General features: G+C 39.8%; 1 protein-coding gene across 9 annotated transcripts in view; it reads left to right on the forward strand.

Moving 5' to 3' along the window:
- GREB1L (GREB1 like retinoic acid receptor coactivator) overlaps nt 1-11,716 on the forward strand; it is a 278,957-nt gene extending 267,241 nt beyond the window's left edge. For all 9 annotated transcript variants that reach the window (XM_053902487.1, XM_053902486.1, XM_053902488.1 and 6 more), the window contains 6 exons: nt 1,888-2,053; nt 2,963-3,190; nt 4,315-4,456; nt 5,292-5,492; nt 7,252-7,390; nt 8,967-11,716. In XM_053902487.1, coding sequence (XP_053758462.1) covers nt 1,888-2,053; nt 2,963-3,190; nt 4,315-4,456; nt 5,292-5,492; nt 7,252-7,390; nt 8,967-9,130 — 1,040 coding nt within the window. In that variant the 3' untranslated portion in view covers nt 9,131-11,716. The remainder of the gene's footprint in view (nt 1-1,887; nt 2,054-2,962; nt 3,191-4,314; nt 4,457-5,291; nt 5,493-7,251; nt 7,391-8,966) is intronic.
- Nucleotides 11,717-13,299: the final 1,583 nt, after the last annotated feature.

Raw genomic sequence — 13,299 nt, forward strand, 5'->3', positions numbered from 1 at the left:
CACATGCTTGGTTCAATAAACATTTATTCCAAAGTATTTTATTCTCTTTGATGCCATCGTAAATGGAAGTTTTTTTTAATTTCCCTTTTAGATCACTATTAGTGTATAGGGAGAACAGATTTTTTAGTTTTTGTATCTGTAACTTTGCTGAATTCACTTATTTCTAACTCTTTGTGTGTGTGTGTGTGTATGTGTGTGTGTGTGTGTGTGTGTGTAATCTTTACGGTTCTCTACATTGAAGGTCATGTTGCCTACAGATAATTTTACTTCTTCCTTTCCAACCTGAGTGCCTTTTATTTCTTCTTCTTGCCTAATTGCTCTGGCTAGAATTTCCAGTAGTATGTTAAATAAAGTGGTAAAGGTGGACATCCTTGTCTTGTTCTTGAGCTTAGAGGAAAAGCTTTCCATCTCTTACCATTACAGTGTTAGTTGTGGGCTTTTCATATACAGTTCTTACTACATTGAGAACACGTATTACATACATCCTGTTGTAAGGCAGATTTTCCTTCCTACTTCCAAACTATTTTTCTCTTTCCTCCATAGATTCAATAGCTTTTTTAGCCTCTTCATTTCATTACCTACATTTTGTTTCATTTTCGGATGTGCAAATTTGTCTAATAAAATGTGTCTAATATGTGATCTTTTCTTAAAATTCTAATTCCAGTGTAAAACATATGGTCTTATATTTGTTTCAGGTGTACAATATAGTGAATCAACAATTCTACACATTACTCAGTGCTCATCATGAGACGTGTACTCTTAATCCCCTTTACCCATTTCACCCCTCCCACCCTCCCACCTCCCTTGTAACCAACCATCTCTTCTCTATAGTTAAGAGTCTGTTTTTTGGTTTATCTCTCTTTTTTCTTCATTTGTTTTGTTTTTTAAATTCCACATATACGTGAAATCATATGGTATTTGTCTTTCTCTGACTGGCTTATTTCACTTAGCATTATTTACAATAGCCAAATTATGGAAGCAACCTAAGTGTGCATCAATAGATGAAAGGATTAAGATGTGGCATATATACACAATGGAATGTTCACTATTAAAAGAATGAAATCTTACCATCTGCAACAACATGGATGGATCTGAGGAACATCATCTTAATATTCTCTATTACTGAGTACTCACCACGTTAGGCACTGTCTTGAGCACCACACAGCAATCCTGTGAGATGGACATTACCATTGCATTCTTACAGGTAGAGAAACCAAGGCATTCACTCACAGCTAGAAAGTGGCGGTATCAGGATTTAAATGTATGCAGCTTGGCTCCAGTCTTTTACTAGACCATATTGCCTCTGGGGGGGGGGGCGGTGCGGTGGAAAAGACTGTCTAAGGAAAGCATGCCAGTTTCCAGAATCTTCTTCAAAGAAGACATCGCTGTCAATCTCCTAAAGGTATCCAAAGCAGGGGATACTTTAGTGTAGGTTATTGTAAACTTGGCTACTCCCTAGTGGACATGTGAGTGGCTGCTTCCAAGACTGAGAGCACATCGTATCTTGGCTTTATAGAACTAACCAGTAATAAGTGTTTCCTCTATGTGGTATCCTCTGTCCCATCAAGGAAACTGGATTCTTTTCCCCTCAAAGTGTACTTCATGAATCATCTGCATCATCAAAGACAGCTCTGGTTTCTGGGCCCTTATCAAACCTAAAGTGAATCTCTGGTGATGGGCTCCGGAAATTGGCATTTTAAAGAGACTCCTTCAGTGATTCTTACTTTTACTCATTTGAGAACCACTGCTCTGAACAATTGGTTGACCCTCCCATCCCACATGGCCACCATGTGAATAGGCATGCCTGCGGAGAGAATGTGAGCTGTCTGTGGGGTTTGGGTCAGGCCTGGGTGAAGGATGTACAGCTGTGGCTATGTTGCCTTCCAGGTGCTGCCAGGTTTCTCATTAAGGAGCTGTCCTACCACAATCTGGAACTGGAGAGGAACCGCCTGGAAGAACTGGGAGTTAAACGCCAGTGTGTCTGGCCTTTTATCGTTGTGATGGACGACTCGTGTGTTCTATGGAACATTCACAGTGTTCAGGATCAGACCAGGTAGTAGTATTTGCCAAGCAGTTCTAGGGGAGTATGGCCTAATGCTATGAAGGAGATGCTTTCCTTGGCTTATTATGCATGGAAGTAAATGAGAGAGGGACAGCTTTACAGAACAATTATCCAGAAGACAACCCTCACTAGCACTTTTCTTTAGATATTCACTGTGCCGTTAAATTTCTGGACTATTTCTGCATCATGGCTTTGATTTGCTATAAAGTCTGTTGAAAGGCGCTATGATTTAGAAAGTCCACTAGCTTCTGAATCACACCTGGTTTTTAATCTCAGCTCTGCTTGGTAACCTGCCTGGATGAAAAGGAAAAGTTATTTCATCTCTTTGTCTCAATTCCGTCATCTGTAAAATTAGGGCTGGGCCCAAATCAGTGGTTCTCCTGGTGAAGGGGCTCCACGAGGACCAGGGAATGTTAAACCTGGAAAAGTCCTATGCAGTAAATGGTCCCTAAATACCAGTAGCACCCCCACTGATGACCTCTTGGCCCTTCCTTCCAGCTCACACACTATGTTTCCACTGTGAATATGAAGCCAGTGACATTCTCAAATACTCCTTTACTATACCAGAATTACAACACTGGGAAGTATACTTGTGTGCTTCTAACCTCTGGCTCCCTTTCTTTGGTAACTTCTTGTTCATTAGTCATTTTGAGTTGGGCTGTTTTTTTCTCTGTCTTAAAAGTGGTAAGCCCCACCCCCAAAAGACCATTTCCTTAAGTTAGCAGTGACAGGCATCATGAAAACTAGGCTTGACATCCTTTTCCATTCCAGGCTAATATAAAGTAAGCTAATTATATCTTTATGGATATTAATAGTGTATAGTAGTGTTATCCCTTCAAAAATGATCCTCTCTCCGGTAATATTTATTGCTCTTATATAAACTAACTTGACATTTCATAGCCAGCCCATGGAAGCAGGAGTTTCCAGTAAGAATGTGTCCTTGAAGAGCGTCTTGCAGCATATTGAAGCAACACCAAAAATCATCCACTACGCAATCCTTGGCATACAGAAATGGAGCAGCAAGCTGACTTCTCAGAGCCTGAAAGCCCCATTCTCTAGGTGCCATGTGCATGACTTCATTCTCCTTAACATAGACTTGACTCAGAATGTGCAGTATGACTTCAACAGGTAAGTCGGGCCTCCTGGGTGCAAGCATTCCAGGCATGTTTGCTTCCGCCCAACTCTGACCCCTATAATATGTTTGTTCCTCTGTCTTCGAAAACCCGAGAATCTCTTTTTATGGACAAGGAGGGAGAACTGGGATCACAAACCCCAAAGCCCCCCTTCATCCTCACCCGGACCCTTAAATAATAATAATTACAACATGAAATGCTTAGAAAATGTATTTTAGCCATCCCAGTATTCAGCAAGAACTACAAGAGGGACAAAAACTATTACATCAGTACAGATCAGTGTGGGTGGGTCCTTAACCCATTGAAGGTGAACTCTTCCATCCTCAGAAATCAGAAGTTAATCCTTCCCCTAAATGTTAGTAAGATCCAGAGATCTGGATCCTGTAGGGAGAAGCCAACAGGTGGGAATAAGCAGACTAGCCCTGGTCTTGCCTCCTGAATAAATAATGTCCACATCCTGGAAAATCCAAGATGGCCAAGTGAGGAATGTCAGGAACCATAAAGTCCTCCTACGTCAACCCCCAATCTGTAGCTATTAGAATATTCTGTAGCTATTTCATGGCAGATGATGTTTCATCCTGTTTGCAGCCAGGATTGTTAAACTGGGAGCACCTCTGCATCTCTGTCCCACAAGAATACAGAGAATGTGCAGTCAGTCCTGTTTCAGCTCGGGAATACCCAAGGCCTCATGGAATGTCTGGGGCCTAAGTCCTCTCACTTCCTCCTCCTTTTAACTCTGCCCTGTAAGCCCCCTGAATTGAGCAGAGTTAAGAGGGTCAGCTCCACAAGAAGGCAAAGTTGATTCTGAATCTGTCTCCTAACAGACTTTATGTATGTAATTAACATGGCTGGGATGTAGGGGTGCCTGGGTGGCTCAGTAGGATAAATGTCTGACTCTTGATTTCAGCTCAGGTCATGATCCCAGGGTCGTGGGATCGAGCCCCGCATCAGGCTCTGTACTAAGCATGGAGGCTGCTTGAGATTCCCTCTCCCTCTGCCCTGCTTCGATGCTCACTCCCATGTTCTCGTTCTCTCTCTCCGTCTCAGAACAAAACAAAACACAAATATGGCTGGGATGCGACAGGTAGTCAGAGATCTATTATTGTGATTATGATTTAGGTATTTCTGTGAAGATGTTGACTTTAACCTGAGAACAAACAGTAGTGGCCTGCTCATCTGCCGCTTTAATAACTTCAGTCTCATGAAGAAACATGTTCAGGTTGGAGGGCAAAGGGACTTTATCATTAAACCAAAGATTATGGTAAGTTTGCAAGCTTGATTCTACTGTTCTTTGTTATTAGGTACTGGCATTAAGTACTTGCCACTTGACTGGAAAGTGAGATAACACAAGGGAGTCAGTTCTTAATGCCAAATATGCAGTCTGTCTCCTTACTGAGGATTCATCTAGAGTAAAACAAAAGACTTGAAAATTCAACAGATGTACATTTCTTTAGATTTAAGGCTTAACAATTCCATCAAATCTTGTTTCAAACTTAACATTCTATCTTTATAAACTGGCAAAAGTAACATTTTTACATTCTTTAATACATAAGAGAAATGTAAATTAAGATGCTTGTCTGGTTCTTTGCCAGTTTTGTTGTTGTTGTTGTTGTTTTAGGAAAGTAAGACCAATCAACACTTATTGAGGGTGAATTCCATGGACCTACCCTTTTCTGTTTAAGACATTTACTGTCTTAATAATTTAATTTATAACATGTGAACTCCCCAGTGGAGCTTAGAAACCTCTTCGCTTTTATTTTTTGGATGTGCTGGGATGGGACTTAACGTGTCCACGTCCAGCAGCACTGTGAAAGGCTTCCTGTTGGTCCTCACAATGTTGCTAAATGCAGTAACTGTCAAAGAAGCCTACATTTCCATTTTCTCCTGCCCTGGCTGTGTGTTAAGTGAGACCCAACCTATTCCCAAGGGGGAAAAAAGTCCAGAACCCAAGAAGGACAAACTAACCTCTGAGCCTAGCATCTGTCACTGTGCTACTACTACTATTTGGGGACCATTAGCGTGCAATGCCATTTTTCCTTGCCCGTTTCATCCAGTGACAGACCTATTTCCCATGATAATCTCGGCTCTGATTTCAGGTGTCAGAGAGCTTAGCACCCATCTTGCCCCTTCAGTATGTCTGTGCTCCCGACAGTGAACACACACTACTGGCAGCCCCTGCACAGTTTCTCCTGGAGAAGTTCCTTCAGCATGCTTCCTACAAACTCTTCCCCAAAGCCATCCATAACTTCAAGAGTCCTGTGTTGGCCATTGACTGCTACCTTAACATTGGACCAGAGGTAAAGGGAAGAGGGCTGGTATTGTGCTTTTACCCATTTCCATCAGTTTCTTTCCCATTTTAGCTCCCATTTGAAAGCTTAAGTGGAGACAAAAAAGGAGCCTGTGACATACTCATATTGCAAAAGGCTCACACAAGATGTGATGGCAACTGTCCCTCCCCATCCCTACTCCTGCTGTCCAGTGAGCCAGTGAACATGCAAAGCTTAGCTCAGAGGTCAGTTCCACTGAGCCTACCTCAGTGACTGTGGACAGAAGCAGTTGCTTGCTGTCCTAAAACGTATCGGACCGTATTATAATCACGTGATTAATAATTCAAAGGCACACAGTGTCTTAGCCACTGTTTTAGGCAAAACAGAAGCTCAGTGACTGCTGGACAATTTAGGGTATCACAGGAGACCTTTGTAGCTGTCACTTCACCACTTCCCATTCTAGGATTTCTTTCTTTGCCATTGTTTCCTTATTTTGCATTCTTTCTCTTGTCTCAAATTCCCCATCAGTGTTAGTTTTTGCCACTTGCACCTTTGACCACTGATAGCCTTCAGGACTTTATTTAAGGGCTTCTGCCACGAAGCTTTCCTCTACAATTATTAGTAATATTTTAAAAATATTTAACTGTTCACTAACATAATATCCTCTGTAAATAACTTAAAAGGTATAAAGAAAAAGAATCACTTGTAATGGGAACAGTAACATTTTGGTAAACCGTATTTTAGGTTTTCCTCTTTGTATGTATTAAAACATACATACATTCCTCTTTGTATGTATAAAACTCAGGTTTTCTTCTTTGTATGTATTAACATATACAATATCTTCAGACTGAAATCCAAATGTATTCAATTATGGAAACGGATTTTTAAATCAATTTTACTGAAATTTCATAAGAATGAAAATGTAATCTATACTATGAGTTGTAGAAGGTACCTTAAAAACCATTAGTATCTCTAAGTCATGTGTCTAACCCAGGCCTCTAGACTCCTCCACCCCAGGGTCCAGGGTTCAAGATGTTAGACAACACAGTCTCAACACTACTACTAACAGCAGCTAACAGTGAATACCTACTAAGTGGTTTACAGTGTTTATTTCATAAAACAGTCCTATGAAACAGGTACTACTACTATTTCGCCAGACAGAGAAACTGAGGTATGGCAAAATGAAGGAAGCTGCTCAGTGTTACCCAGCTACTAAGCAGAGGAACCAGTACTTGGATCCAAGTGGTCAGGTGCAGTCATTAAGCCATGCCCCTGTTCTCAAGGTCTCCCAACTATCTTACCTCCGTGTAATTTTTATAAAGCTGTCTTCTTTACATGAAAGCCATACAGAACTAAATACTTAAAATTATGCACTGCTTGAAGCTTCTGTCTGAAAATTTAAGTGTATTTAAATGAAAAGCTGATTACCTTATTGATGAGAATTTAAAAAAATTAAACATTTCATCCCAAGTGTGCCTTTTTGTGGAAGACCATTTTTCATTTTACAAAGACATTTAGGTGGAGAGGCCTGTTTCATTTCTTACTACTAATTCTCTCATAACTGTCCTTTATCAAGAGAAACAAGATGTAAATAGGTTAAAACTTGGCACACTAAATAAAAGAGGTGCAGAATTTAAATAACCAACCTATTTAAGTTTCAATTAAAAAAATGTATGTCCTTTACCTTACCCTGGAATAACTAAATAGGCAGGTACTGACTTATTCAGCTAAAGTGCAGATGTTTTGCCTGCTTTTTGAAATGCCCATGCTGTCTGCTTGATGATTCCAGGTGGCCATATGCTACATCAGCTCCAGACCCCACTCCAGCAATGTCAACTGTGAAGGGGTGTTTTTCAGTGGACTTCTCTTGTACCTCTGTGACTCTTTTGTAGGTGCTGATCTTCTGAAGAAATTTAAGTTTCTAAAAGGTATACCAAATTTAGTGTCTTTTGTTTGTGAATGCCATTGTTCCTGCTGAACAAAATAGGGAAGTGAGCCAAAAAGCACTTTAATAATCTTTTTTGCCAGTAAACTGAATACCCTGCTTATTTTAAACGAGGGCCATGATTTTCTTAACTGGGGTGTGGGTGGAATCAAGTCCATCATACCAGGACAAAATACAGATAGATGGCCAGAAATGTGACCACATTAAATATGTTTTTACCATTAATTCTAGAAAAGAATGATGCAGTGCAAGAAGAGAAATAATGCTTTTCAAATAATCTCATTGTAATAAAACTCAGCTTAATGAGATGTGATTCTGGTATAGAAGCTAAAGTTGCTTCAACAGGTATGCACTGTACAAAAAGATCTGCCCAAGGACAAACTGCAGATTATGTATCATGAATAATCCTGACAAGATGACCTCTGAAGTCAGTGAACAAAGTATGATTCACCATACTGTGCACAGGCCACTGTGAAAAACAGTATAGATGTTCCTCAAAAATTGAAAATAGAATTGGGGCACCTGGGTGGCTCAGTCGGCCCAGCACTGGACTTCCACTCAGGTCATGATCTCACTGCTCTTGAGTTTGAGCCCCGCGTCGGGCTCTGTGCTGACAGCTCGGAGCCTGGAGCCTGCTTTGGATTCTGTCTCTCCTTCCCTCTCTCTGCCTCTACCCCGCTCACATGCTGTCAATCACTCTCTCAAAAATAAATAAACATTAAAAAAAAAAAAAAAGAACCATATTATCCAGTATTCCACTACTGGGTATTTAAAGAAAATAAAAGCCCTAATTTGAAAAGATATATGCAACCCTATGTTTACTGCAGCATTATTTACAATAGCCAAAATATGTAAGCTACCCAAGTGTCCCTCCATAGATGAATCAGTAAGGAAGATGTATTTGTATATAATGGCATATTACTCAGCCATTAAAAAGGAGGTCTTGCTTTTGCAACAGCATGGATGGACCTGGGTATATGATGCTAAGTGAAGTAAGTCAGAGAAACAAATACTGTATGATTTCACTCATGTAGAATTTAAGAACAGATGAACATGTGTATTTACATATGCATAAAATACATATGGAACAGTGAGGGAGGGAGGTTGCCTCGCAGAGGACATTTGGCATTATCTGGAGACATTTCAGACTATCACACTGGAAAGTGCTGCTGGCATATAGTGAGTAAAAGAGAAGCCAAGGATGCTGCTAAAATATCCTATAAGAACAGAACAGCCCCCCTAACAGAATTATCCAGTGGTGCCGAGGTGGAGAACCCCTGCTGTAGACACATAGAACATTGGTTTTACCATTGGTTACCACAGGGGAAGGGGAGATTTTTCACTTTACACTCTTAACTTTTGGATCTGATAACTCAAAACTTGAGTTTATTTTTGAACTCAAATAAGATGAAAATTATAATGAGCAGTTGTGACAGGTTACTTACCTATATGTTGGTTCTCAGATGTGTCAGCTTAGAGGACATAATCAGAAAATGATGATAGGCTCTTCGTAATTTCAATCCCTGAACCTAAGATGCACTCTGCCTTTTTTTCTGAAGGTGCTACCCTGTGTGTCATCTGCCAAGACAGAAGCTCCTTACGCCAAACAATTGTCCGCTTAGAGCTGGAGGATGAGTGGCAGTTCCGCCTCCGAGACGAGTTTCAAACTGCTAACAGCAGTGATGACAAGCCCCTCTACTTTCTTACTGGCCGCCACGTATGACCTTTCAGAGACACCAAAAATAGCAAAGGGATGCCTAGGTGGGGTGGGGCAGAAACATTTGGGATTTTTTTTTCCTTTAAAGTACAATCACTGTGGAGCAAAGTGCAACATATTTGTTCTCCAAAGAAATCCGCCCCTCCAACCCCAATCTGAGGCAGGTCTCTGGGGTATCACTCTCTTTCAGTTCCACTTTTGGGACCTTCAATTCAGGTTAACTCCACCCTAGGCAGTTATGCAATTACTTAAGACATGGTCTGCCATGGGAGCCTGAGGAGGGTGTACTTTGGAGAAATAACATGGAGTTTGCATTGTTTTTTCTACTATACTGTGTTAGGGGGAAAACGGACTCTCAGCATTAGCTAGCCTGAATGTGTTACATGAGACTCACACCACTGGTGTGGAATTAAATGAAGATTAACGTTTGAGGCCTGAACCCTCAGTTTCTCTTCAGATCTGTACTTTGGTACAGTACTACTCAGGGGTCTGAAATGATAGAATGTAGAAGATATTTGTATTTTAAAAAAAAAGAAGTAGCTTTGTCTTTCTCTGTGCAGTGTTAGTTTAAGATTTATAATCTTATATGTATTGAAACTTTTGGCAAAATTTCCACACGAGTTAAAAGTTTACTATTTAAACTGAACAAACAAATCAGTAAATGCAGAGCAGGCACTGTATGCATTTATGCAGCTTCTCCTTGCTGAAATTCCTTTGGTTTTTTTCATTCTTTAAAAACCTTTCCAGTCTCTAAGCACACTATGTCTATGAGAATATGGAACAGAGTTTAAACTTGTACAAGGAGAACCTAATTCAGTAGTTGAGCCAATTAAGAAGCTTTCAGCAGTCACCCCATACCCACCCTGTTTGGTTGGGATTAAGCAGTTGGCACCAGCAAAGCTAAATGTCAGGCTCTGGTTCTGTGTGGAATGGAACTAGTTTGTTTCTTTTCATGGCCTCAAGCAAAGCTTCCTTTAATAAAAAATACACTGAATAAATATCAGCTACCTTATATAGACAACAACACAAAAACTGCTGAAATGGGAAACAGAGCCATAGAAAGACCACTGTTTTAATCTTACCAGTGATTCTTTTGTGAGGAGTAAGAAAGATTCCATTAAAAGTCTCTGACTCACTAAAATTGGTAGGGGGTGTTTTTTCAGTACCAACAGTGTAAGTTTCTCACCATGTATTTTAATGAAACCCAGACTTTTAGAAAATGTTCTAGAACAAATGAAGTCCTTTGGAAGTTTGTGCTTACTCTAGTTCTCATCATTCAACAATTTGACATTTTTCTCATGAGCCCACACATACCACTTAAAATGGCCATTTTTACTTGAATTGAAGTCTTACTTATGGCCTGAAACTACTGAGAGGTGGCTGACTCAGCCTGCATTTACTTAGAACAAATAACGTTAACTGACCAGCTTTATTAGCTTGTGATAACAAGGAGTTTACAGTAGTGAAAAAATGGAATGTACTAATCTGAAAATGGTTTGCAGATCTCTTGGTTTTAATATAGCTTACGATGCTTTAAATGTATTTTGAAATGAACAATTCCTTTAAACCCCATTTTAAATTCTCCCTCAACAAGGATCTGCCTTATGTATACTTTAAAAATACTCATAATTTCAGTACAGAATTTTTGGTAAAGAGGTACGTTTTGAAGCAGGTTGATTTAGATATGAATGTATTTCAATTGTTCCTGTTTTGTTGAAAGGGCCTAATGCAGAGGATATCAAGAAACCCACTGTGCAATATTCCAATATTTATAGGGCAAATAAAATACTTGAAATAATCCCAAAACACTTGTAACTGGGGCAGATGGCCTCTCAGGGTTTCTTCTGGCTTTATGGCTTCAAAGTCTTTATAAAGCGTGTTTTTTTAAAGTAGTAACCTTAGATGCAGGTACTCCATATTAGGGCTGTACTCTGAAAAATCAAATGATTGTGATCTCTTAAATACTATTAAACCATGTGGAAGAAAAATGCCAGAACAAAGCCAAAGACCATCACCCCAAAGATGGAGAACTCAAACTGACCTGCCTATTCTTCTCAATGCCTATCTTACTAAGGTTTGGATCTTTTAAAATCATCTTATCAGTATAATTCCTTAGAGAATGTTAGGTCCTTCTCCTTTAAGGATAAAATTGCACAAGCACAGGACACCATGATTTGTTAATACATACCTTGGTGTGTTCAGCTTCAAGCCTTGCCATCCTTTAAAACATTGTGGTATGAATGTGTTTGCTAGGCCTGCATAATAATTGATCTATAGACCTGTTGAACCTTGCCATGTATGACAGTTCACACAGGTTAATACTGAATGTAAACTAAAATTAGAATAAGAATTGTTGTATTCAATTATTTTGGCTGTAATTTATGCAACTGCTTTTTGTGATTCTTAGAAAAGGAAGCACCTGTGTTACCTTATTACTGTAAAATTTTCTTAACCAAAATTTGGTGAATTACACTAGTCGGTCTACCTCACATTTTGTTTATGATTCTAAATTGTCTTTAAGTTGTGTCTACCGTATGTTGTCTTTTCATTTAATTTGGTGAATGTATTAAAATTCTCTCCCATCCCCTTAAACAGGAAAAGTGTTTTCTTTACCCTGATTTTCTGGTATGTCCAAAAAAGACTGGAAGTCCACAGATCACAGGCTGGATGACTCTAAGATTCAACTATTCTCACCTAACAGTTCAAGAAAGTGTTAAATAAATACTTGTTGAGTGGAAAAGCTGTAGCTTATACAAAGAAGATGTACACACATATAAAGTATACACACATCATGCCCATTTGCAGAGTTCCATATTATGGATGACAGACCTTACAAATGATGACTATTAAAGAGGCATTAGAAATATTCATAGTATAACCCCAGTCTTTTATAGATGGCAACTGTATTCATTTTGGTGTCCTTAGAAACAGAACTTTGGGTTGCTAGAACTGTGTAGTATGACATGAGGTGTTCATCTCCATTTCCAAACTACCTAAAGAATAACTTTGTTATTTCAGAAAAATGGCTTTCAGTTCTATTAAGAGTGCTAGCATAGTAGACTTTGCTACAGAACCATGAAAACTCTCTTCTAGGAGTGTCTGGGTGGCTCAGTTAAGTGGCCGACTCTTGATTTTGGCTCATGAACTCACAGTTCGTAAGATCGAGTCCTGGGTCAGGCTCTGCACTGACAGTGTGGAGCCTGCTTGGGATTCTCCGCCCCCCCCCCCCCCCCCCCCCCCGCCTTCCCCTGCTCCTGCTTGCACACACTCTCTCAAGCTTTAAAACAAAACAAAAACACTCTTCTAGGCCAAGGACCCCTGGCTGTTACCTCAGGAGAGACGATAATAAACATTTGAGTGTGGTGACAGATTTGGGAGCAAGCAGAAACTGCCAGAGATCCACTACATACTCCAAAGCAGCTGCTCCATTGGAAAGACTTAAAGCTGTGGATCTGATTGCTATTCCTTTGGATTCAACTACCTAAAGCTGGAATAACTTTCAGTTTATTCCAGGGAACAAATATCCCTTAGGCCTCTCTTTAGCCATGGAAACTGGCCCTTAAGCTTTCTCCAGGTCTAGGAGAATTCTGCCCTGGCACTGAAACCCTGGTTTCACTGAAAGAAACCATCACTAAAGATATTTCAGTAAGGGCCTCTGAGGCCAAGGGTTAAAGCCATTCATTCACACAATAAATTCCTTCTGCTCTTAACTTTCAAGTGCTGAGCTAAGGAAAGCATCTACTTCAGTGACTATGACAAAAGATGAAATAAGTTCTAAGAAAAAAAGCAAGTTGTTTTCTAACCACTTCTTTGTTCTGTAAGTAGTCCAGTGTATTTTATTTTTACTAGAATGGTATGGCAGGAGGAGGGGTTATTATAAGACAGTTATCTTCCCTTTATCTGCCCAAAGGCCCAAGAGCCATGAGAATAGGTTGAAGACATACATATGTCTACCTTCCATAAATCAAATCAGCAACTGTAACTCCTGGTGACATATGGTTAGGCAGGTCTCTATCTGTGTTCCTATCCAGACACCCTAGCTGGGCAGCCACGCAATGTAAGCAAGAACAATTAAAATATCAATGCATGTCTATTATACTTACTGTCCTTAAGATAGTCATACTTCACCCAATGGTAAAATACTGATTTTTTAATAATTCTTGTAAAATAAAAAC

This window comes from Panthera pardus, unplaced genomic scaffold (assembly GCF_024362965.1).
Source record: "Panthera pardus isolate Hobbes unplaced genomic scaffold, ASM2436296v1 HiC_scaffold_15, whole genome shotgun sequence".
NCBI lineage: Eukaryota > Metazoa > Chordata > Mammalia > Carnivora > Felidae > Panthera > Panthera pardus.